At 38.7% G+C, this 26,980-nt stretch overlaps 1 protein-coding gene across 5 annotated transcripts in view; it reads left to right on the plus strand.

The window, feature by feature from the left end:
* The window catches only part of diaph2 (diaphanous-related formin 2), a 555,642-nt gene that overhangs the window by 179,778 nt on the left and 348,884 nt on the right, over positions 1-26,980 (plus strand). For 4 of the 5 annotated variants that reach the window (XM_047353019.1, XM_047353022.1, XM_047353021.1 and 1 more), the window contains exons 15-20: positions 1,587-1,705; positions 5,325-5,389; positions 7,018-7,122; positions 10,340-10,402; positions 14,028-14,381; positions 23,460-23,574. In XM_047353019.1, coding sequence (XP_047208975.1) covers positions 1,587-1,705; positions 5,325-5,389; positions 7,018-7,122; positions 10,340-10,402; positions 14,028-14,381; positions 23,460-23,574 — 821 coding nt within the window. The remainder of the gene's footprint in view (positions 1-1,586; positions 1,706-5,324; positions 5,390-7,017; positions 7,123-10,339; positions 10,403-14,027; positions 14,382-23,459; positions 23,575-26,980) is intronic. The other variant, XM_047353020.1, reaches the window with a different exon arrangement.

A 26,980-nucleotide genomic window follows, 5' to 3' on the forward strand; every position in this document is an offset into this window, starting at 1 on the left:
GTACCAGCTGTTTTGAGCATTTTATTTAATGCCTTGACTGTAGATGTGGGCAAGTTTAGAGTGGATATCTTGTAGCCATTTCCTGGCTTATGCATATCAAAATCTGCATTACTTAATTGGTATGTTCTCTTGCCCATTTTGTTAAGCAGTCGAGAGAAATAAGCCTTGTTGTCAGTTCATACATACACTGTGAAACAGTTTTTTTCCACGTGACTTGTCCTGCATTTAACTTAGTCCATCTTCCCATCAAGTTCCTAGGCATTCTTATTTACTTTAAGGGCAAACGAAGAATAAAAAAGGGGTTAAAGTAAGGTTTAAGTTAAACTCCTCCCCTCAGCGTGAGGTCATGTAAGGCTTTTTACAGGTGGGGTGTCAGTAACTGTATGGGGCTCTGTATTTTGTCCTTACAGGCTTTATAACGTACACAGGGTTAAAACAATGTACATTAATCCATCTGTCTTTACCTGCTTGTCCTTGCAGGGGTAGGTGGGTGTCTACCTCCAGCGGTCGCCAGTCCATAACAGAGCAACATTAGATTGATGTTGGTTTTTATTTAAAACTGTTTTTTTTTTTTTACTCTTTTGTGCTCTAAAAGGTTTACAAAATCACATTTGTGAAACATTATTTTGTATTTATTTGATCGTATTTATAAATGAATAGACTGCTGCTATTTTTAACTGTAAAATTATTATTTTTTTTGCATGTGGAGACTGTAGAAGCTTGCAGCTTAAAAACATAATTTTATGTGTTTTTTTATGTTTCGAAGAGACCCTGCAGGAGACATCAGTTTATGTCTAAGAACCATTTCACGCATTTGTACATTGATGTTTAGTTTTAGTATCCTAGGTCGCTGGGCGGGTCGGGGTCGCTTTGGCTGACTGTTTTTCTGAACATCTGCTACCCAAGTTGAACATTTAACTTGCAGATTAGAAGATGTTTAGCTTTGAAGGACAAAAAAAAGTATTGTTTTGTGTTTAAGATTTAAACATCAAGCTCAGGTTTGTGCCAGGGTTAGAAAATAATTACTTCTCAGTTTGGAGCCCAGCTTAAGATGGCATTGTATTTGCTAAATGTCACTTGCAATTAAAGTTGATAATGTTACACGGAAAAGGTCACATACCAACCTGCGCGGTGGCGACGGACTTTCAGGCTGATTCACAGTCCGTGCTTGACGACACAGCTAACTGCCTGGCATGTTTTCCTGGCCATTGTGCTTTTGATTACACACATTACACTGATTAGATTTACATTTCAGTTTTTACGGCCGCTCTAATTGGCAAAGAAGATTGCAAATTATGCAAGGGGGCAGGCGTAGCCTTGGTGGCCGTCAGTCACCTTGAAATGGACAGACGATCGCGTGCTTGGGTTCTGTGTTGCCATTAATCTACTAATTTTATGATAAGGGTGAAGCAAGTGATCAAATTTAATGGTGTACCTATTTTCTGCAGCAGCGGCCTTTTGGACATGGCATTTTGTGACCTCTACTTGGATAAGGGAATCATTTGTGGTTAATTAGCCTCGTGGGCTTTGTGTCACTCATATCTTTCTTGTCTAATTGTTCTGCTTTGTCTCGTGACCTCTCTCAGACCTCAGTACTACAAGGTGATCGAAGAATGTGTGTCGCAGGTGGTTCTGCATCGCAGTGGAACGGACCCTGACTTTGGCTACAGTAAACGACTGGATGTGGACTTCACCCAGCTTATTGGTACATTTGGAACTACTTCATACTCTAAATGTCATCACCGTGCCACCTTTTGTTGGCAAAATGCTAATGTTTTTGTTGCAGCATAATAAGTTGATTTTTTTTTTTTTTTGAAACCCACATTATGTGTTAAATGTATTAGGTAATTACAGTTCTATTAAAAAATAACAGCAGTGTGTAGACGAAGTGAGCAAAGCTACATATCCTTATTATAGCTGTTATTTTCATACATTATTTCATTCGCTCTATTCTCAAAACATCAATAAACATTTAACTTCTGATAATCAATCTTCAAAAAGTGAGGAAAAAAGGAAAACTTGCCTCCACAAATAATTGCAGTTTATTCGTTTTTCTTAACAAACTTAAACATTTGCCATTTAAACTGAAAATTGCATGATGATGTAGCTTTCCTGTGAATCACTGAACTAATAATTGTATAATCAATGTTTCTGAGAACTGCTTCACATCTGTGTTGCATGGAGTTGACCGACTTCTGGCACCTGTGAACAGGTATTCCAGCCCAATGCGATTGGACTGCATTCCACAGTTCCTCTGCATGTATTGCTTTTACCTGAGAAGCAGCATTTTTATATCACTCCATAACACCTTTTTAAAGGTCTGGAAACAAGATGCTGATAAGTTTCTGGTGTCTTTGGGGTCACTGTCATGTTGAAACAGCACATTTGAAGAATGTCTTGATGTGTTCACCCTGACCCATAATAATAAATGGGTCTGACACCATAGTGTGCTTCACAGTGTACTGGGTTAGGGGTATGTAACTTAGTTTCTTTTTTAAGAAAGGTAATAAAGCCTTGGGAAAACTGTTACCTCTCCAGCACATCAGTTCTTTTCAACAACTGGACTTTGCAGGGGGTTATTGCTGATAACTTGGCTTCATATAGGCCTTTTCTAATTGTTGCAGTACTCCTAGGTAACCGTAGACCAATTTCCCAACAGCAATTAATTAGTGGTACAAATAAGCAGTCAGCCATATAGAAATCGTTATTGTTTGATGTGATGGCTTTCTGTTACTCTACCACTAAACTAACAAATGTTTCACCATGTAAAAATGTGTCATTTCAACTGAAAGCTGTAATTGATCTGATGAGTGTTGTTGGACTGCTAGTCTTTTTAAAGATAACTGTATATTATTTAACAGATCAAGAGATTTAATACCTAAACTCATTGGATGTTGAACAGAATCCAAGATTTCCAGTGTGTCAGCATACATAAATTGAGAACAAAACTTTTGTGAGAACTGTATATGATTTGGTCAAATGAATCATATAATGGAGAATCTTTGTTGGTGGAGTCATGCAGACAACAATAAATTTGAGCTGCGTTGCCAACAGAGATGTTTTTTGCACAGAAAAATAAAAATAAATTGACTATCTTTCCCAGTCATGTCACTAGCCTTGTGACTTGCCAACAAAAGGTCATTAAAAGTTTCTAGACTTATTCCTTGAGAACAGATGCTGCATGAAGCTTTCTCTCACTTTGCTGAAGTTTAATAAAAGGCACACGGGGAGGGGGGGGGGGGGGGGGGGGGGTTGAAATGTGTCTTTTCTGCCTTTTTTTTATCATTTCATAGTAAGTTGTAATTGTAAGTTGTAGCTGTGTAGTGAAGACAGGCTGCGGACAAAATGCCTTGATCCATTACCATATAAAACGTAAGGCATTATGTTTAAAATGTCTTTTACCTTAGCATGGTTTTCTTAGAGTGAAAACGATGTTTATACTAGATGAAGTATGTGGGACGTGTTGATACACTTCCTCTCATTTCTCCACCACACAAGTTCCACTTAATGCTTAAAAATCCATTCATCCTGCCGTGCAAAAGTATTTCCACTTGATAGTACTTCAATGTATGTTATTGGGATTTTATGTAATGCACCAAAACAAAGTCATGCATAACCATGAATTGGATGAGGATACAAGGTTTTTATGTATTTATTTATTTATTTTTTCAAAACCAAATCTGGAAAAGTGTGACAGGCATTTGTATTCAACCCCCTGCTGGGTGATGTTTCCCTTCCACTTTGCTGAATCTTGATAAAATGCACATGGGGGATTTAAAGTGTGTCTTTTCTGCATTGTTTAGTCCTGTTCAGCATTCAGACTGAGTGAATGCATTGTAGAGCCACCCTTTGCTGCAATTGCAGCTGCATTTTTTTTGGGGGTGTTTTTCTATCAGCTTTGCACATGTAGAAACAGAAAGGTTTGTTCATTCTCAGAGAGATTGTATGGAGGGCATCTGTGAACATCAGGTTTCTTCTCTTGTTACAGATTTAGGCCTGGAGCTTGACTGATCTATTCTAACACTGAGAGGCTTGGATCTAAGCTACTCCATTGTAGCTCTGGCTGTATACTTAGTTGTCCTGCTGGAAGGTGAACCTCCACTCTAGTCTCAGGTCTTTTGCAGCCCCTGTTTAGCTTTATTTATCTTCCTATCAATGTTAGTTACAATGTGGACATACTGTAATCTCCCACCTGAGTTGTGGATCTTCATAGCTGCTCTTTAGTTACCATGGGCTTCTTGGCTGCAGATGATGGATTGAACAGTTTTGAATGAGAACTTCAAAGCTTGGAATATTTTTTTATAACCTAACCGTGCTTTAAAAGTTACTCCTGACCCTGTCTGGTGTGTTCCCTGGTCTTCATGCTGCTGTTTTTTCACCAATGTTCTCTGACGAGCTTTTAAAGCTTTCACAGAACAGCTGGATATAGACTGACATTAAATGACCGAGGTCGGCTCCATATAGTATATAGTTGACTTCTCAAAGCAATAGGTTGCACTGCATTTTAATTATTGGTTGTTGGAGTAAAGGGCATGAATAAAAATGTATGCCACACTTTTGATTTTTGTTTGCACAAAGTTTTGAAAAATATTTTTCCTTGCAGTTAACCATTATTTAGTACTTTGTGTTGGTTTATTTCCTTAAATCTCAGTAACAACTTGAAGTTTGACAAAATGTGGAAACATATTGTTGCAAGACACTGCATAAGGTCTTTGCAATAACTTTAGCTTGAGACGCAAAAATAAGAGATCACTTTTTGAAATCTGCTGCTTTTCGGTATGAATAGCAGCAAATAACAGTAGAAGAAAGATGTAAAAAAAGATAAAAAGTCACAGTACGCCTTTGCAGAATTTGACTTCTACTATCATAGTAAAGCACATTAACAAGCATGATCTAAACAAAAATTAAATGCTACACAGCTTGACTGATTGATTTTTGTTCTGCTCCAGATTCACACCTTTAAATAACAGATTAAACCGCAACTTGCTGTTTAATTGAGATATTCTGTGTATTCTGAGGAACCTTAAATTGCTGTGTTTAAAATGATTCCTTTGGGAAATGATTAAGTGCTGGCTTTCTCTAAATACATTTTGGCAGTCGTAATGAAAAAGACTGAAGACACAAGACATTTTTAACACTGTCTAAGAAAAAAAAAACACCCCTTACGGCCCAGACAGGTGGTCCAAGTTGGAATTTAAATCGAGTTGCTGTGATATACTTTAAAATGAAGATGCCAGTTTACTCTGAAGTCTCACAGTGAGGCAATGATGCACGCTGCACCCCAAGATGCCTTTGAAGTATCTTGCACCTTTTTTGTCTTGCAGATCAGTGTGTGGATAAAGCCAAAGTTGAAGAGAGTGAGCAGAAGGCTGTAGAGTACTCCAAAAAGGTGAGACATTAATCACTCAAATAACACCCCCTTCTCCTCCTCCTCCTTTTGGCTGGCCAACTCCCATCAGCAAAGTTTTTTCTTCCCCAGAGCTCCCAGACAAGCTATTGATTTTGCATGCCCTGATCAATACCTGGCTGTGACGCTACATGATCCGTATCAGCATTACAAGAATCGATGGTGATGTTCTGATGTATACTTATTTGTGCACAAGGTTGGGGAGAGTTAGGTTATGTGGAAAACCATTGATGTAATTTTGTATTTAGGGCTAGATTTCACTTATAGGTTTATGGAGATTGAGTTACTTACTGGCTTTGCTCTAAAAATGTATTTGCAGCCTCACAGATTTCTTCTGTTTTAACTTGTTTTGTTTTACTACAGTGTGTCAGATCGGCTTTTTTTTTTTTTGCTATTCAGAGTTGGACTTGAGCTGTACTTTAGAATATTATCTTGCTTCTTAACTTAAGTGGCCTTTAGGTTACATTCACAAACTAATGTCTGGAGACTCTCCTTGAGGATTGTCTCCTTGAAATCAGAATACATGTTTCCATCTGTGAAGGTGAGTCGTCCTGGTCCAAAGCAGCCCTAGAACTTCAACACTTCCACCACCATGCTTGCCTGTTAGTATGATGTTTTTCTTTTGAAATGCTGTTAGTCATACTTCAGATGTAACGCCCAAAAGTTCCCACTTTTGTCTCATCACAATGCAAAAATAATTACCGAATAGTCTAAGGGATAATATAATTTTTTATGAGAAATGGACCCCTGTGTTCTTTTAGTTCAGAGCTGGTTTTTACAGTGAAACTGATGCTATTCTTGGCCAGTTTCTTCCTAATTGTTGAAACATGAAGTTTATAAGCGGTTCTGGGTCTATTGTTACCTCCTTGGTGAGCTCATTGAGTAATTTTGGTAGACCAGCCACTTATAAGCCGGTTTACCACTGTTTTTTTGCCTACTTCGTGTTGTCACACAGGTTCTATTTAATTTTGTTATTGATTATACAGGTTTGGCAGTAATCATGCGGCTAGTAAAATTGAAGTCAGCTTTTCAAATATTGTGGTTCCTCATCAAGCTCATAATTTAACAAGCCAATAATCAATTTATTACTCAGGGTGATGTTTCCTTTATTAAAAGAAATCATCATTTGAAAACTGCCTTGATGACCTTAAAGGTGATAGTATGGCAGCAAAGCAAAATAAAAGCAATCTGTAACTGAGCATCTACGTTTTCTCTGTTCTGCATTAAGGCACGATACAGAGTCTCAACTTCAATCTGACAACAGTAGGGGTCCTGAATGATTTTTTTCTTAAGACTCTGGTCCCGGCGCTCCACTGTGCACCCTGCTGGGCTGGTGAAATCATTGTTGCGACATGGCTTGGTTTCGGCAAAGGTTAGATCCATCAACATACATGAAAACCCAGCTCCAAACAGAGACAAAGGATGACAGGACTCTAGGGCTGAAAGTGTTATGGATAGAAACCGGCCTCAGAGAGTAAAGTGGCATGCTTTCTGTTTCTCTTGATGTTCCCTCTGGTCACTCTCTGGAGACAACCCGCCGCTTACCTTCACGTCCCTTCGCATGTGTCTCTTATCTGCACGCAGACATGCTTGTTTCTCTTTTCTTGCAGTTTGATGAGGAGTTCAGTGCTCGACAGGAGGCCCAGGCCGAGTCTCAAAAAAAGGAGGAAAAGATCAAGGAGCTGGAGTCAAAAATCCAAACTCTGGAGACCCAGGTAAATCTGCAAAGGACATCCAACTACTCTACAAAACAGCTGTACTGCTATTAAAAAAGCACCTCCAAAAAGTTATTTTGATCAAGTTGAGATTAAAGACGCTAAATTCTTTTTAAACATTCAAACAAATGAAAATGTATCTGAAAATTCATACCATGGAGAAGTAATGGGACCTTGACAAACACTTTGATTGGGTCAGAAGGATACCTTTTCACCCCATTTACAGTTGTGAAGGTGCTGTAAGTGGGAGTTATCATCCATGCAAGACCGCTTGATTTAATAAAGGGTCAATCTCATCCTAAGTTGTAGCTCTTTGTAAGGGAGAATTGCTTTATTGAAGCTTTTCCTATGAAATTCTATCATCGCAGAGATGGATTGCATTTCTTTTCCTGGCTTCCACATCGTTTCTACCCGGGCAAACCCTCCATTCTGAGCAGAGAAAACGACTGCTATTTTCCCCTTAACCCAATTTGAAACCCTTTTTAGGGCTGCCTTGGGATAAAATGGCAGTTTTCCTCTCTTCTTTGAGAATTTAATATAAACCAGCATGGTGGGGTGGTATTGCTTCATTTGTTTCTAAGATTGCTTTTCATCTCACATTTTCATTTATTGTTGCTCCTAATGATTGAATAAGTGAACCTTAGTTTGTGGCTGAAGCTGCTTTTAAAGCTCTCAGATTCTGCTCTAAGACACTTTCATCCTTACTCTTCAAAGTTCAGAACTTTCTCTGGTCTCTCGGCTAAACTCAGTAATAACAGCCTGCTGATCAAAGACACTTCGGATACTACATAAAGCCCTAAATAAAACAGTGTCCTCCTCACAGACAGCTGTAATTCTGCTTTTTCAGGCTGACTGGGCTCTAAGTTCGCGATTTCAGACCCACTCCATGTTTGACAAGCTGCTTTAGAGAACGTATTAACCATCAGATCAGTGTGAGGATATGCATTCTGTACATCTGTCAAAGCGGCTGTTCGTCGGATCGCTGCCGTTTTTTTGCTTTGCAGAATATGAACAAAGTTTGAGCTAACCATAACCTTTCATCTTCTCGACAGAGTTTCTGTCAGACATTACAACACATGCATGTCTGAGTTGCCTCTCTTCACCTTGATTATGAACCTGCAGGTTTAATGAGTGTCTTTCTCCAGAACTTTAGCATTGTAACAAGCAGCATGTTTGATGTGTCTGCTTGATTATCTCCCAATCGAGTTGAGTGGAGGTTCAGCTGGGAACCGTCAACAAATAATACTGAAAGCACAAGAAAATAGAATTTATCCACTATTCCCCAAACCTTTTTACTTGCAACCATTCAAGGCAGGAGGGAAAGCTATTCACTGAATCGGCTCTGGAGGTGATGAATAATGTAGCACTGCAGTGGTTCCTTGGAACACACTGTGCCATCCCATTAATAGGTTTTAACAACCTGGCCAGCTTGTAGCTGCCCCAGCATGGCCCCCAGAAGAGCTGGAGGTTGTAGTAGACCTCTCTGTCCTTTAAGCCCAGACTGACTGATTATAAAATTTGACTTAACTGACAAAGGTAGCAGAGCTCACAATGAAGGCACCTCTTTGTGGGCTTTGATGTTGTTTGGATGGCTGAAATACGAGTATATCACAATAAATTTGATTATTGTCAAAAAGGATAGATTCTTTAGAGAGGCAGGGATATATTTAAATGATCTATTTCTATTAATTGTGATGATTATGGCTTACAGCCAATGAAAACCCAAAGGTCAGTCAGGGAAGCAACCTAGCCCCTCTCTGTACATTTTATTTTAGAAGATCTAAGATGCACCGGTCAATAAAATGTTTCCCAACATGCAGCATTACAACCATGAGAAAGACTGCTGACTCAATAGTTACCCAGCAGACAACCTCCACATAGAGGGTAGGCCACAAAACGTTTTCAGTGACTATGTTTTTTGAAAAGAAAAAAATGTGTTAGAAAGAGCAGCACAAGAAACAGGGGAAACACCATCATTGAGAAGATTGGGAAGCAAAGCCCATTGTAGTATGGAGGAGATGTCCAAAGCGTGTTCTGCAGCTGGAGTCAGAGCTTCCGGAGCCATTGCACACCAAGATATCCAAGACATTAGCTATATCTGTCAGATTTCTTATCTGAAGCCAGTCCTGGCCCAGAGGTGTCAGAAGCGTCTCACCTGGGCTCAGTGATCCTTTTTTCAGACAAAATAAAATTTTCCGATTCATGTGGAAAGCATGATCTCAGAATTTGGAGGAAGGACGGAAAGGCACAGAATCTTCAATTTTACAGATTCTGATTGGACCTTTCTAGTTTTCAGAGAAACTGAATTTGTTTAACTTTTTTATTTAAATATCAGAAATTACCTTTCACTAATTTTCTGCTATATTAACATGTACTGGTAGATTAGGTTTTAGCAGACTGGCTAAATATCTTGTTTTTCTTCTAACTCAGTCTCTTTTATTTTTAAAACATGCACTTTAAAATAAACATATTTTTAGCTTTAAATATTGCATTTTATCTTTTTTAACCACAATGTTTCCATTTCTTTTTTTTTAGTATGCACATTAAATATTTGTTTCTACAGTCTTTATAGGGTTTTTGTAAGACTGGCTGCATGGAAAATATTTTGGTTTCATGCAGAATATGTTACCGTTTTATTACTTTTGGCAAGGTTGCATAAAGTAAATTATCAAAGCACAATGGGTACATTTCTAAAACAAAGACTGCTCAGTGAAATCAGGAGCCATCACACATCTAAGGGTGCTGAGCTGAAATGTATTTTGAAGATGCCAGGAGGAGGAAGAAAAAATTGGGAATGGAAGAAGGTTTTTGAAGGAGCACCAACTGTCAGTGATGCTGCACTGTGTTCCTTTCATACAGTCATTGCTCTACACTGATGCTCCTTTGAAGATAGATTACATCTTGTTTTAGGTGTAAAAGTACATCACACTCTGCCTTTTGCACATGAAATGGCTCATTCTGACATAATGGGAAGGAAGCCTTGTACTGCCATTGTCATTAACTGTGTAAGCGACCCCCCCCCTCTCTTTCCTCAGTTCTCTCTTGTCTTTATTGTGTTTAGCGTAAAATTCTATACCTGTTGAAGTTCACTAGTGTTCTTTTCATTGTCCATCTAACCCATCCCCATTTGTGCTTTTTTTGTTGCCCTGTGTGTGTGCTGTTTCATCCCTGTTCCTGTGGTGTGCATCTCTGGTGTACGTGTGTGTTCTCTGCACAGTTAACTATAGAAAAAGACAGGCTCAAAGAGGCTCAGAGACTCATCAGGGAATCTGAAGCCAAGGTGGGTGTCTTTGTTGCATGCTTGGCCCTTGACACATAAATCCAACATTTAATCACCTTCAAATCCAAGTATCCAGTAAAGGAATGAAGGATTATGGTGCTTTAAATTGTCAAATTGATTGTGAGACTGATCTTTAGTCCTTTTTGCATGCTTGCTCTGCACCCTAATGACCCGTTCAGACCTGGTATAAACATGCCTCCTGCCTATTTGGATAAAAGCAGACATTGCAAGGTGTGGCAGTCAACTGTTGGGATCAAAATATGTCCTGAGCTATTTTTTTTTTAATCTGCTTTACATTCAAATACACATTTAGTCACACAATTCAGTGAACTGTGAGCTAAACAGAAAAAAGCAGATGTTTTATTTAGACGTTAACATTTCAAAGATTCATCAGAGTTGCATTTTTGTTACCTTGTTTTAGCTACAGAATGTTTAATTGTGTAGCTTAACAGATGTGATATGGGATAAGAAGAAAAGTAAAATTTGACTTCATACAGCGTAGCAAAAGTGCACAATCAACAATATTATTCACGTTTTCTTCCAACATATTAGAAAAAACTAAAAGTCCTTAGTTCTTAGTTTTTACAAAAAAGAATACAAATTGAGAAACTTACAAACAAATCTGTTTTCAGATCAGAATATTCCTGTCCTGATTTGAGAAGTCCATGTATTTCAATTTTCTTGCTTTTCTAATTCCAAGGTGGCCGTAATGCCAGAAAAGCATTAAAAACATGAAAAATAATTTTATGGTGAGTTTTTACAAACAGAATAAAGGTTTCATAAATCTGAAACTGAATTGTAATATCTGTTCATTGTAGTTACTCAGTTCAGGTTTGTTCCGCCAGAGTATTTTAGATTTTGAGCTAGCAATGATAAAACGCTGTCCGTACTTTAAAATGTACCTTTAGTCTAGCACCAATAGGAGGCTCTGAAGCAGTGTTAGCCAGTCGCAGTATTCCCCAACTGCCTAAAAAATATCTGTTTTCGGTCAGCCCCATATGCACACAACGGAACAAATCTAATTCAAACACTCAAACATTGATACAACAGCATATCCTGGCTAAAGCACACACCTTTCAGGCTTTAAAGCCTTTAATTCAACTCTTAGAAACTTGCCAAAAATCCAGACCTTCATGCCTGTGGCTCACAATAATAAATTAGTTAGCACAGTTGCTAGGCAGTGTTTTGTGAGACAGGTTTTGCTTTTAGATTAAATTTAGTGGGGTTTTTATTTGTGACATGTCGTTCTAAAACATCTTGTTGCACCTCTAGCAATGGTGGGGGGACATTTTGCAATACAGTGACCATATCTGGTATTTAAGAAAACAATCAGAAAAGATCCCATCAGACTATAAAGCAAGGTCACCCATATCACAACCTTCAAAGCTGGTCTAGAAAACCCTTCTGATTAGAGAGCGTTTACACCGTGTTTAGAGTTTTCCAGACATGATTGGGTCACCAAATATGGATGTTAGTGCCAGATGTGAACGGGCTGTAAGATACACTGTAATAAAACACCATTTTAATTAAAATAGTAGTGAAGGTAAGTGTATTAAAATCAACAAATTTTCTCACTGAGATTGAAAAGCTGTATTTATTAAGTTGCAAAATGAAAAGACTCCTCTCATTTAAAGAAATTACATCTTTCTGTATATTTAAGGTATTTGATCAAGCAACAGGTAACTGTCAGGCGCTGCGGTAGGGGTTGGAACCATACAGAAATAATATGCCTTGTCTGCAGTCTTCATACGTAAACACTTGTGATTGAGTGTTTCGATCAGAGATGAAATCATGGAGGACATTTAATCACATTACGTTCAGATCATCCAGACGACAATGACCTCTTCGTGGAAGACCTAAAGACTAAATGGGACCCAGTAAACCTGGAAGCAAGCATTTTTTAAAGTGTTGTTAATAATGAATGTTTTGGGCAGATATAAAGACTGGGAAATATTTGAGCTTTTTCTCTATAAATTGTCCAAGGCCTGTTTAAATTTCTGGCCTATATTAATTCTGTTGAAAATTTAGTAGGATGTCTAAACTGGGGAAAATAGTCAATTATTGAGTAGTTTTTTTATTTTTATTTCTGGTATTGGAGCTCATCATTGATGGATCAGAGGAAGATAGATCGAAATGGAGACCCTTAACTATGAAAACAAATCTGCTCCAATTCAGCAGCTAATTTGAATCCATTCTCTCCCATTACACTTAAAAGATTGACAGACTCGTAATCACCGTGTGGGTTTTTTTTTTTTTTTGTAGGCAAAGGGCTCTGAGCAATATGAGTGAGGAGCTCCTTGAAGAACGCCTTTTTTAATTTTTGGCCCTAATAAGAAATCAGTCAATGCCATTATGTAATGAATCGCCGTGTAACGTCTTTAAATATGAAACCAATTACATTTTTACGCACAGAAAGAAAAGTGACTGGGGGAAATGTACATAGTGGTGGAATTGCTTTTGGAAATGAGAAGTGGAAATGCTTTTCGGTTAGAGGAGACATCTAATCTAAGCCTAACTGGAGCAACAGTGTCTGTAATTGTGCAATTGGCATAAAGTGTATTCCTATAAACATTCCTTTTCTTTCGGCCTTGTAGTGGACTTTCTCCGGCTTCCTGCTAATTTGAAATGTTTGATTGTGCATACATGTCTCAGGTTATAATTACATTTCTGTTGACTGTTTTAATGGCTCTCTAAATCAAATCAAAAAGACACACTTATGGTCAAAAACTGTTCCTTCTGTGAACTGTATAGCAACATTTTGCTTGAATGTGGCTAAAGTCTGAACAATAAGATAAACTGGTATATATATGCTAGCAGTGGGAAAATATAACACAATGCAGAGGGTTTTGGTTCCAGACAGGTTACGATCAGAGTTAGAACTCAGTTTATTGTCAAGTAAATGTAACAACAGTGAGTTTGTTTTGGTAATTTGGTGCATAAAAAACAGTGAAGAATGAAGCACATTTCGGCACTGTGTGTGTTTAAAGTCCAACACGGGCAAGAGATGGAAATGTGTGCAAATGCTTAGACCCCTGACTACCAGAGAGCAAAATCATGCTTTATCCCAATTTTGTACCTTCTCCAATTTGAGATAACATAAGACGGAAAGTTTTGGTCCTGAAGTATATGATTAATTATCATTTTAGAAGGCTCAAATGATCTGAAAAGTTGCCACCTCATCGGCTTTTTCCCTAGACTAGAACATAATGGACCCTTGTCCTGCATCAGAAATTAGCTTTTTATTTAATTCAATGCCTCATTTTACCAAAGTTCAACACAAAAAAAATGCTTAGAAAAGTAATTTTGGAAAATACATTAAAATGTTGAAGAATTGCAAAGAAAATTGGGCAAAAGCATTTTAGCCATATTGTACAAGGATCCTATATTTAACCTCCTGCTTAGGAAAGTCAAGGAAGGCCCATGTTGGTTTGAATTTGATCTGTGATTTACAGCAGTGCAGAAATCAAGTGCTAGAGAAGAAACACACATTTTGACCTCATTCAGGCTTTCTTCTCCAGTGGGATTGTGACGTTTGCTTATTATAACAGATTCAAGTATAAATCAGCTAAAAAGAGCCTCAATCAGGATGTTGTCTGTTACAGACTTTTCCATTTTGCTTTTGCAGATTGCTGCAGGCCCAGCTGCTCCTGGAGCACCACCTCCTCCACCACTACCGGGGGGTGCACCACCTCCACCTCCCCCACCTCCTCCTCCCCCACCTGGTGGCTGTCCTCCACCCCCTCCCCCTCCTCCTCTGCCTGGCCATGCTTCTATTCCACCTCCTCCACCCCCAGGTGGAGGACCCCCACCACCTCCGCCTCCCCCAGGTTGTGGCCCCCCACCTCCTCTGCCCCCCTTTGGGGGTATTGGTGGTCCTCCTCCACCTCCTGCGTTATCTGCTGTCAAGCTGCCTTATGGACTGGAGCCCAAGAAGATCTACAAACCTGAAACTGTGATGAAGAGGGTCAACTGGTCCAAGGTATGGTAATCTGTGCATTGAACAGTAGTGGTGCAGACTTGTGTTCACGGTTTATCTGATATAAGGGTCTAATGGAAATGTTATTACTCTGTTTGCCAATTAAATTTATGCAGTCTGCACACCGTCACATCACATTCTGCACCTACTTTAGTAGGTTCTTGATCTTTAAGGCCTCCACAGTATAATGTTAAGTTCAAACCAGAAGGAGATTTATCCCAAAGCGCCCTTAATCTATTTAAACAGGCGTTCTACCACATGCCACACTATTCTTCTCACAACACCTATTTGAAAGGATTCGACAGTAAACAATTTTCAGTGCTCAGATGTCATTGGATTTGCACCATCTTAGCCTATTTGGAGGACGAATGTGTTGTGTAATGTACCATCACATTTAAAACCAATTTCAACGGTACATTCTCCTCCCCCTGGGTTATATTTTACCAAGGACGTTTTATTTGTTATCTCAGTAAATTTTAGCGTCAATTTAATGTTTTTAACACTAACTGTGCCCGTGTGCTTCAGTCTTTAGTTACAGACTGCAAACGAAATGTCAGATTTTTTTCTTCTATAGTCATGCTCATAATTCAAACTATGTCCAGTGGGTTTTAGTGGACACATGTCTTCTTTCATTTCTTTTAATGTGCCATTTATAAATACACCTTTGTAGCGTATCCAGATTAATTCAGAAAATGATCAAGGTGTAGAACAAAGCTTTCAGTGACATTTTGTGGTGCTGCTGGATAAACCTCTTTTCTTTCTAAGATCATACAGCAAAATAATCCACCTTTATTGGTCCCAATGTTGTCCGACCTTCCAAAACAACTTAAAAGTAGATCTGAAGCATTTTTGGAAGTCTAATTGTGGCACAAAGTAAATGACCAGTTTCATAAGGGTCAGGTTAAACAGACAATGTTCTTATGTACAACTGGCAAAAGCAGATGGCCTCAAATTCTTTGCCTGATTATTTAAAACTTTTTCAGGAAAATCAAGAAACAAACAGAACTCATCCTTTGTAAATTGAAGTCTCTAACAGTTTAAAAGAAGGAAGGTAATGTTGGCTCTGTTCAGAAGAACACATAGACCCATAAATACAACCATGAGTTGTTTTGGTCGAGGTTAAACATTGGTTTAAGTAAGCCAGCAAATATCACTGCTTTGAGAATGTATTCAAACTACACGAGTAGAGACTGCAGTCAGCTAACTTGAAAAATTCATAGCTGAGTTGGAAAGAGTTTTCAGAGCAATGATCAAACCAAAGGTGGATCCTTTGATGAATCACACATCTAACATCTGTTACATTGACCTTTATGTTGACTTGTACGGATTCCCTCAGAACTAGTGTTCTTATATTTCCTTACAGTGAAGTATGTGAATAAAATCAATTCTGCCCAAGCAGTACTGGGAAAACTAGGCCAGTTTTGGGTGAAATGTTATATTAAAAGGAACAAAGTACTAAGTGACACAACAGGAGGAAAATCCAGGTCAGTTGTAACCAAATTCCTTACAAACTCATCGATGATATAACTCGGTTTTAAGCATTGATGTGGTTTTGCATACATGATTTGTGTGCGTGTACTAAGGAACAAATGACCACTGTCTGCACAAGTGTTCATAAACAGGTTAAAGTGTAGGGGGATTAACCTTGCCTCTGCAGGGAATTCAGTTTGATGATGCAAATTAAATTCATAACCACCTGAAGAAACACAATCTGCTTCTCTTGTGTCAGCGAAGTGGAACATGAGTCATCGGTCTTGTCTATATGGAGCAGATGGGAGTACCCAAGTGCCAGGTTTGACTACTATTCAGTTGTATAAAAGAGAAGGCAACAGGACATTTATCATAGATCCACTATGTTTTTCTGTCCCATTAACATGTTGCTTTTAAGCAGATGGTACACCACCCTTCTTACTCATCAGCCTTGCTATATGTGTGGTAAAGAAAAACGATACAAATCATATTTTAGTGCATTTGCATAAGCCCACGTCAAAATATTTCAGAAAAAGTGCATTTTTTCAGTTTAGAAATGGTTGTTTTTATGAAAAATCACCACTACTGCCGATAAAAATTCATGCAGATTTATTGAAATGAAGGCTACATTTATTTAAGTTGATCAGTGTGTCTAAGAATTGGCTAATTACTCCCTGTTTCTCTGTGGTAAAAGTATCACGTGAAAGAGAGACCCATTACTATTAGCCACTCTTCAAAATAGGAAAGCATAGAGAACATGCCATTCAAGTGAGTCACATGTACGTTTTTCTTTACAAGTCAGCAAATTACATCAAGAAAGTAGTTACCTGCCTAAAGTTACAAGAATTAAAACATTAAAAACAACTGAGTCCGACAAACAAGGCTGCATGAGGATCTATGTCGATTTTACCACCATACACTGGATTAGGATGATATGGGAGGAAAAACTGAAAATCTGAAAATTCTCACTCTAAGAGGACTGCAGCAAAGAGCAACGTAATGGTGTCACCAAGTCTCCCTAACTTATTCCAACCTACATGCCAACCTATTGTGTGGAAAGTATTCCAGGAAAAAGTCGGTTCCTTCCTACCATCACAAATGTAAACACATAGTTTGCTTAACACAATTTGGACTTTAATTTGAGCCATGGGCTTTGGTCAAATAAGATTAGGTTTAAGCATTTTAGCAATAAACACTCAAGGTGGGTCTGATGTAACACTAAGAATAATTGTGCCTAAAAGCCCCTCATGCCAACTATTAAATTTGGTGGAGAATCATGCCAAAGGCCAAAGAAACTCTGAAGTAGTGCAGGCTATCAAATAAATAAATATAAATATTTAGAGTAACAGGAGATTTTAAATAGAAATATTTTGGCCTGTGCCAGAAAACTGAAAATGGATCATCATGGTATTTTTCAGGATTATGATTGAAAACATATCAGAAATGGTTCAGCACACTAGAAATCAACATTTCTCATGGCAATCTGAGTCACTAAATCTTTATCCTAAGGAAAACCTGTAGGGTGAGCACAAACGAAGGGAGCATAAGAGAAGACCCAGGACTCTGGTTGATCTAGAGCAGGCCATAAACGTTTTGTAACAAGTATGACGTCATTGCCCTTATACGACAGGACTTTGATTTTTCCTGATGTTGGATTGTTGAAGGATGTAGTTTAATTGTTGAAATTTTAAAAATATTCAGAAAGGTACCTAGAAGCCAGAAAGGTATGAGGTTCCACGCCAACTCTGATGTATAAATCCAACATTCCTACCTATAATGGTAAACACTTTACCACTAAAGGCAGCCCAAGGACCACCGGTGGTACTTCAACCACAGCTTGGGATCTAGAGGGATGCTGTCCTGTTAGCAAAAAACTGGATTACATGAAGTATTAACAGGAGGGGTGGCACTGTTGATTTTGTTAAAAAAAGAATAATTTTTAACACATTCTTTCTTCTTCTAAATAATCATAATAAATGTACTTAGTTGGATTTTTCTAAAAAAAAAAAACAACAAATCACTAACATTATGCTTTTGCAAAAAATATGTATTTATTATTTTAAGGCTTTTTATTCCATCTTCACTAGGGCTTAATAAATGTGCCAATAAATGTGGTTGGCACCCTATATATTTTTGCTTCATTGTAACAAACAACTACTCACTACACTTCAATTTACACTACCATTTTCTGTTTAAGTGCAGGTTGCAGTGGCTGTGCATTATTAGCCTAAAGCAATACTACAACACAGGCACATGGGACATGTCTAACACAGGCTTACATAAGGAAATGTCAGCTTTTAATTGCCAATCGCTTTTAAGGAGTTATTTCCTGCATTTATGTTCTTTTTGGTGTGTTAGTAAATCTCACAGAACATTAAGATTAAGTAGGCCTCTGTAACAAAATGAAATTATGCTCTAGCTTCCATTTCAGCTAAATAATATTAGTCTATTACTATTTATAATATCAGATTTTAGCATAATATTAAAATCTTGATTATAGATATTTATGAGCATGTGAAAATGACTTTACAAAGGAAGCATGAACACACTGGGATGAAGAAAATAACCGCTGCTGCACAAAGCGCCACGAGACAGGCTCATATTTAAGCTCGACATTGGCTCATTAGCTCAAGTTGTAATAAATGCCTTCCCTTAAACACACAGAGGCTATCTTTATTCTGCTCAGGCTCTGCAGGAAAATCTCACAGCCACTTAATGGACCAAGAGTTCAACAGCAAAATATTAACAAAATTACAAGACAGAAAAAGGCCAATGTCAAATATTAAAGGCCAAACATAACCAAAAGAAACTGCAAAGCATATTTTTAAACGCTTGTTAATCTTCCGGATTAAAGACACATTTGGAGTCGGGCGGTTAAAAACTGCAATGCCCATGTAAAGTCCAAAGCAAAAGTATTCATACCCCATTAACATGTTCATATTTTGTCATGTCTCATTTGGAACCGTCAGTGCTTCTTAGGATTTTATGTGATAGACCAACGCAAAAGTTTTCATAATGGAAAGGAAGTGGAAGTAAACACCTTTATTAACAAAAATCTAAAATCTGACATTGTATCTTTAGCTCTCTAGGTTTTTTTTTTGGTCAGTATTGCCTACATTAAAAAAAGATTTGGGATGCACATTTTACACTATGTGAATTCATAAAACCTAAACCCTGAAATCTTTATCAAAACGTTTTGTATCATTAATTTTTCCAGCTGTTTCTTCTCTATTTTTGTAGGGTTTCAAAGCTTACAATTATTCTACACATTTTCTTGTACAAAATCGAATAACATAGAAAAGCATTAAAAAAGAGACTACAAGGCAGCTGAGAACTCTGCTGAATGTACTCCTGGGGCAAAGATTGCCTCAAGGTACTTTCCTGCAGTTCATTTCCCCACAATAAGATGTCCTCTGACCCTACAACGTCACTTTTAACTTCCCAGACCGCAGCTGCAGTCAAGTGTTCTCTCCTTCATTTAGCTCAGACACAGATAAAACAAAGTCACAGCTAAAGCCAATCATCATACTAAAGGAATGTGTAGAGAAAGCAAGAATTTATTTAATTTGTGGACATCCACAGACATTCCTGTTAAAAATGTCAATCAAGAAAATAATCCCCTTTCTACAGTCATTCATAGTGACAATGTTCAAAATGAAGCCTTAACAAACCCCATGTCATCATCTGTATATGAATATGCTCCCTGTTCTAGAGGGCATGCCTCAACATGGTCTTTTAGTGTTAGAAAAGTGGGTTAAATGACTTACCTATTTTGAAAACCAATTGAAGGCTGGTTCTAATTTATTTATGTTAAATACTTTAAGATTTTCTGGTTTTCTGGCCTTCCCTTATTCTGCAATATGACATGATACGATGTTGAACAAAGCCACTATTTTGAAGCCATTGTTAAAATGTGGTATCAGGACTCTTTAGTGAGATATTTAGATTTTTAGTACATATTGTTTGTTTCTGCTCAAGTAGAGTCAAATTTACCTAAATAGGACAGGTATTATTATTGGTTGCAGTAGCAGCAGTAAAAGCGGCTGTGGGAGCTGCAGTAGTCACAGCAATAATATTCATTTATTTTCCACACCTACTTCATCCCCTTCAGGGTCACAGGGGATTGGAGGCTTTCCTGGTATAATCTGGTGAGAGGCGGAGCACACCCTGGACAGGTTGCAAGTCTATCAAAGGCCTACTGGGAAGCTCTTAAGAAAAAGAGCCAAACTCACTCTCCCACACACAAACTGACTCCTTTAGTGAGTTTAAACCAGTTTAGAATTACCAATTAACCTAAAATGCACCCTATTCGGGAGTGCCCAAAGAAAAGTCTCAGTCATGTGGAGAATGTTCAAACTTCACTCTCGGTCCAATCTGAGATCACACAGAGAGCCTTTTCTCAGGATTTTTACATTAATTTAGACTTAAAGCTTTAATAATTAGGCAGTGGTGGTGGGTTAGGATAATTAAGGTACTTTGGGTGTGAGTCCCTGTCTATTTCATTTTTTTTAAGTGTTAGCTGTGCAATGAGGCAGTGGTTAGCACTTTGTCTTCTAGCAACGGGGTTCCAGGTTTGAATCCAACACTTTGTGCATAGTTTGCTTGTTCTCCCCTTGCATGTGTGGGATTTCTCCGGGTACTCAGGCTTCCTCCTTGAGTGTATAAACATGACTCTTAATGCTCTCTTTAAATTGCCCAGAGGTATGTATGTGTGTGTGCTTGGTTTTTTGTTGTGTTTTTCTGCGTTGTCCGGGATGTCCCCTGCCCGTCTCCCCAGTGACTGCTGGAAATAGGCACCACCACCCCACGACCCTGCAAGAATCAGCAGGTTGGATGGATGCAATGAAGTTTCAGCTGCTCCCTTTGATCACTGTTCCTGGATAGCGTGCAGTAACCGTAGTGGGAAAAAAATAATTCAGATTCTCTTTATCTGTGCTTCACTGAAAACAAGCCTGTATAGTAAGTTTCAAAAACCTCCATTAACGCAGCCAGTGAACTCCCTAACATGGTCGCATTTATCACCATTACTACACCGCCTTGAGGACAATTGTCGAGTACCAGCTGTAACTCTGTCTGCATTGCATAAGTGCTGTTTTTACATCTCTTTCTTTACATAATTACTCTGGATTGAGGATGATGGTGGTGGTTTTGCAATAAGTGAAATGCTAAGCTGAGCCTGCAATAAAAAGCCACAATAGAGATACTTCAGGGGCTTTCAACAGAACGTATAGTAGAAGAGGAATAGTGTTACATACATTATTAGGTAGTACTAAATGTAACAAGCCAGGGGTAACTTCAGTTCTCACCAGACATTACAAATATACAACCATTTTCAGAAATTTAACCCCCTAAATGTATGTAAAGTCTTTTCTTCAGAAACATTTGAAAAATTCAGGCAATATTGAATCAAATACATTTTTGGTCATGCATCAAAAATGTGCTTTACCTGGGTCCCTTGAACACAGTTGATGCTCTTTTAGGCCCTGTTTACATGACGTTTTCTGGTGAAAATTGAAAAGTTTAGTTGCGTTTCTACTGTTCGTTTACACGACATCGGCATGTTTTCTCTAACAATGGCACTATTTGAAAACTGGTGGTGTAATAGCTTGAAAACTGATTCTGAAATCAATAGAAATGAACGTGCACTTGCACAACATAATGGCTGCCAACCAAATTAAAATCCACAGAAGGCGAAGATATCAACATTGACTAGGGCGGACTGCAGAGTACTTACATGTGTGCTGCTGACTTTTTCGAATACAACAACGGCTCTCCAACAAAGTGCTCAGTTCTCATGATGATTTAGTTTCAGAGAGCATGCTGCCAAGTAGTGGCGTGGGGGGGGGGTTATACAATTTTCACGTCTTTACTGTTGCCGTGTGAATGGAGATTGTAATTAAAATGAGAAAGACACTGAAACCCAAAAAGAATTACATTTTCAATTGATTTTTGTCATGCTAGAATTCTCTGCAACATGTATTCCAATTCAACTTTTAGTGCAAAGTTTTGAAGTTTGCAAAACAATTTTTTACATTCTATACAGTAGTCCACCATCTATCGCAGGGGTTTTCGTTACAGAACCTCATGCGATACACGTAAATCTGCGAAGTAGTGACCTTATTGTATTATTTATGTTTTAAAACTTTTTAAACCCTCCCCATACTCTTTATCAACCTTTTCGTCACTGTTATTAACCATTCCCACACTCTGACACACTTTCTACACTCTAAAACTTAACATCATTTAAACAACCTATGAAATTCTATATGGGTACTTACCAGTGAATACATTACAGCTCTTTGAAGGCACCAGTTCATCAGGTGGTGCAGTGTTTTCGCCCTCGTCCATAACTTCTTTTTTGGCTAAAGGCAGAGGTGTAATTGGTGTCTTTCCAAGTGAGGAGAATAGTTATGGGGAGTTACTGACACGGCTTTTTCTTCGGGGCGATGGTGATAGGGTGGGTTGTTGGTTCGAACTCCCACTCTGTCAGTCTCAGTCGTTGTGTCCTTGGCAAAACACTTTACCTGCCTTGCATACTGATGGTGGTCAGAGGACTCTGTGGCGCTGATTGTATGGCAGCCTCACTTCTTTCAATCTGCCCTAGGGCAGTAGCGTACCACTGTCAGTGTGTGAACGTGTGTATAATTGGGTGGATGACTGATTGTATTGGAAAGCGTGTTTAGGTCCTCTGATTTGATAAAGTGCTTTACAAGTGCAGGCCATTTACCATTTTGTGGTGAGAAAGTTTTTATAAACAGACATGCCACCCTTGATTCTATTTGACTACTGCAACCAAGGAAGCATCTGGGGTTCCTATTCTTAAGTCACTCGTTGAAGTTCTTGGTTGCGAGGTGATCAAGCGTTAGTCCAGCCTCCTCTTCTTCTTGAACCCGTAGTTCCTCTTCCTCTTCTTTGCTTGTTTTATTGGTTGCTGAGCCAATCAGCGCCGTTCACAAAAAAGTATCTTTAGATAGTGGACACCTCTGGAGAACTACAGTGATAGTGTATTCATTTAGTTTTTAATTTTAAGTAGATGGTAGAAAACAATGCTGAAAGCATATAGATTGCTCTATCCATCAACACAAGCAAAGTTATGTATAAATAAAATTCAGAAAACACAACAAAACTGTTTATAACCTTAGGAGGGTTAAACCTTCTCCTTTTACAGTCCTGTTGCTTCTTGGCTGATAAGCACAGTGGGAATGGAAGTGGAAAAGTCGGAAAGTCCTACCGGTGACCTGCTATTGTCTCAGTGTAGCTTGGTTACTTGTAGAGATTTTTCTCTCATCCAAGTCTCTGATGGAAAAGTGCACAGAGAGTGGCAGGGACAAGAAGCTTTCATGTTACTGCTCACCCCACCACAGCTGAAATCGTTATCGTCACCATAGTCAAATAATTCCCAATTTCAAACCTTGCCTTTTGTTCTTTTTTTTTTTTTGGCAGTCCCGTTTGCAACTCAGATGCTCAGTATGCCACCCAAGGTCACGCATGTATCCACACACAAGAAAAGACTCACGAACCCTATCTTCCGGCTAGAAGAAGTTTGAGTGGCGGCTTGATGGAATGACGGTTTCTGATTGTGGCGATAATAGAATCCTTGTGTCATTGCAGATAGTGCCTCAGGAAATGGCAGAGAATTGCTTCTGGATCAAAGTCAAAGAAGAGAAGTTTGAAAACCCTGACCTATTTGCTCAGCTCTCCCTCTACTTCTCCTCTCAGAGTAAAGGTAAGAGGTGTCATCTCTCTCCACCGCACCCTTAATTAATCTTCTCACACATGCTTCGTTTGGCCTCTAAGGCGATGGTTGCTAAGGTATACTTTGATCTTATGGCAACACATTTTTTTCCCTCAGATGTTAATTATCCTAAATCAAAGCGTTTATTCCTAAAATCTTGACTGCATGCTCTGAGTTTAAATGTTTTTGTTTGTGTCAGACATGACATTTAGAGTCACTTTCCTTTAAATAAAGCATAATTCACTGAGCTTCACATTGCAATTGATCTTTGTATTCATTGAGCTGTTACAGATCTGTGTTTTTCTTCTGTTTTGAGCACAAACTTGAACTTTTGCACGTGGCAGCTATGCTTGGTTTGCTTCTTGCCTTTTCCAGCCCAGTAGGCCAATCTTGTATCAGGGTGGATGTGAGGCTTTGAAGGAAGCTCTGGGAGTTTACTTGTCGCAGCCAGTTTGTTTCTCAGATACACACTAAGGAACCCAACTTGCTTATGGATAACAGTTGCAGCGCAGTTATTTTTTGTTTGTTCTTTTAGTGGAAGAGGGTGTTTGAGAGCACTTGATGTATCCCCCAATGACAATTTGATTGTTTTTCACTGCTTTGACAGTATGTACACCCCTCTAATTCTAGCAGCAGTGGGAGGGGAAAAGTCAGCCCTGTCAAGCGCAGAAGAGTCAAATCTGAGCTCTGTCAGCATGTGTGGACATAACTATACAGAATCCTGCAAGGTTTTCCTTATACCCAGTGTTTGTTTGGACACCAGTCAGCCTGCCAGAAGTGTCTTGCTCTGCCTCTTTCACAGCCTCCAGGTCCACAAATTAGACTCATTTCTTGTTTTTTTGTACTGTGAAATGAACAGCAATTTTCCCTGGGCTGCCGCAAGGTGATTTTCCAGAGTGATACAGATGGAAAGAGGATGTGGCTTGGAAAGAACAGTTGCTGCAAAGCTTAATGAAGTGGCAGGGAAAGGGCTTGGTGGTCTTTCATTTCACACTCATGTTTCACACAAACCCACAGAGAGAGGGAGAAATACATCTGTTTGTAGAGAGAGATCTATAGATAGATGGAAAAACGCACAGTGGTTAAAGTTCAACAAATTTCAACTTTGACTGGAGCACAACTCAAGCTCCACTGAGGTGGACACACCTCCAGGCAGAGTTGGGCTCTTGGCTTCACTTGCACCTGGCTCAGTGCAACACAATAATACTGTTGTGTGGTTTATGCAACACACATAAATGGGTTATAGAGCTCAGCACAGCAGTTGCCATGTATATTCTGAAAGGCCCATCATACAGTATATAGCTTTACTGCCCTTTACAGACTGATAAATGTAAACAAATTAGTTTCTCATCTGTTTTTAATTGGGTTGTGATATGTTGCTTCTTGGGAATCTTTAAGCATTCATGTTGTGAGTCAGGTTTTGATGTATTGATTTTATGGGTTGATTCTGGCTGGAATCAGGCTATGGTGTGGCTGGTGAAATTAAATTCAGCTTTCTAAAAACTGGTTATTGACAGATAGTTAAAGAGACAAGTATCACAGGACCAAGTTCGATTAGATAGCCCTTAATAACTGAATTATTTACTTGAAACTCCATTTTGTATTTACTCAGGTGATCTTTTAGGTATTTACTTCACATCAGAGATTAATTTTCATATAGATTCTGAATACAAAAGCCAGGCCAATATTTGTAGTTCTGCAACACATGGCTGTAGTTCAGCTTCCATGTAATAGTCTTTATTAACTTCACTTTCTTTCCCACTGGGGTTTGTGGAAAAAAAAGTCAATAGATCGTCCATGTTCCCGCTGGCATAGTAGGAATTCATGATCCAGCATCTCCCCCAGGAGTTATCTCCGCTGGATCCCTATCAATTACCCCTGCAGCAACTTGACTGAATCAGCTCTTTTCCCTCTATTGTTGAAACAGAACATGATTTTCTCATGAATGAAAAATGCTGTTTAATGTTTGAACACCCAACCCCCATCACCCCGTCAGTGGAGTCGTGGAGTTGAAAGTCAGCGAGAGGGGCTTTGATGTAGATGGTGCTGCTCTGAAGATCTGCTAGGATGAATTTACCTAAAATGAGGGAGTAGTTCATTTGTTTTCCTCTTGTGTGTTTCATGATTCATGCTGAGTAGTCAAATACATGGAATTATGGGTAGTTTTGTCAACAAACGTCCTAGGTGGTAATCAGAACAGTTTATGTGGAGTCCTTCTCTAACTCTGAAGAATTGAAACTGGTAAAGGTTAATATTTGTTGTGGCATTTAGCAGTTCAATATTAACTTCTGAGGTTTTTGGAGTTTTATTATAACGACACATTTATGAATCCTTTGTGCTGATTCAACTTTAAGTCACAGGTGTAAACCAGCTCTATTCATGTGCCATATTTGTCCTTTTTTAAAAGAAAATATACACACACATACCCATACATGGCTTGTTAGCTATTCCTTGGCTTTTTATGGTTCCATCTTTGCCACACGATGTGGGTATTTATAAGTAAAGCACACTTTGGGGGCCTAGTGTATTGTGAAAGATGAGGCAAGCAGGTGTAAATGCCTTCCCTACAGAGCTGCCCTCAGAAAATGCAGCAAAAAGGCTTCTGTTTTCTCCACCCTCCTTGGGATTCATGCTTGTTACTGGCATTGTTGAAAAGCAACACTTTGGCAGTGACAGAAACTAATAAAAAAAAAAAAGAATCGCTTTAACAGCTCCCAATTTTCAGACGCTTATTGCGCTCAGAAGCCTCTAAAACAACTGAGAATGCAAGACTGTCATCTCCCCTGCTGCTTTTATAGGTCTTGCTGTTTAATGAGTTTTACCAAGAAAAGAAATGATAACCAAGAGGGATTTCAGGCTTAGCTTTTGTCTTGTAGGAGTGCCACAGAATTTGAAATTTTTTTTTTCTGTGGCCATATTTGGGACTTTAAGGCCGTGGAAATACGCTGCTAATGTTACTTTAGAAAATTTGGGTGGCCGAGTCGAGCGGGCTGACAAACAGAAATCAATGATTTTAGTGTGATGGATGAAGCTCTCTAGCTATCAATAACTTGAGCATTTTCTGTTGAAGCCCATGCTAAATGTTCTTGGTATAATCATGATGGTAATTTAGTGGGGTAATGCGGTAAAAGCTGGCAGAACAACAGCTTAAAGGAGTGACTGTTAACAGCGCCAACACATTCATGTGTATTTTCCAAAGTGTTACCTCCCGTGGCTCATTCGGACATTTTCCAGACTAGTACGCTTCCTAAATAAATGCTAAACAGTCCGGTTTGTTTTTAAGCTTCTTAAAGTGTTTGTACATGGATCCGTGTTTTTGAGTGTACAGGGTACACAGAAGCGCTTCTAAAAAATAAGACATTGAAATTTTTAGACACACAATGCCTCTTTTATACAT

Source organism: Girardinichthys multiradiatus, chromosome 23, assembly GCF_021462225.1.
Source record: "Girardinichthys multiradiatus isolate DD_20200921_A chromosome 23, DD_fGirMul_XY1, whole genome shotgun sequence".
NCBI classification, from domain to species: Eukaryota; Metazoa; Chordata; class Actinopteri; order Cyprinodontiformes; family Goodeidae; genus Girardinichthys; species Girardinichthys multiradiatus.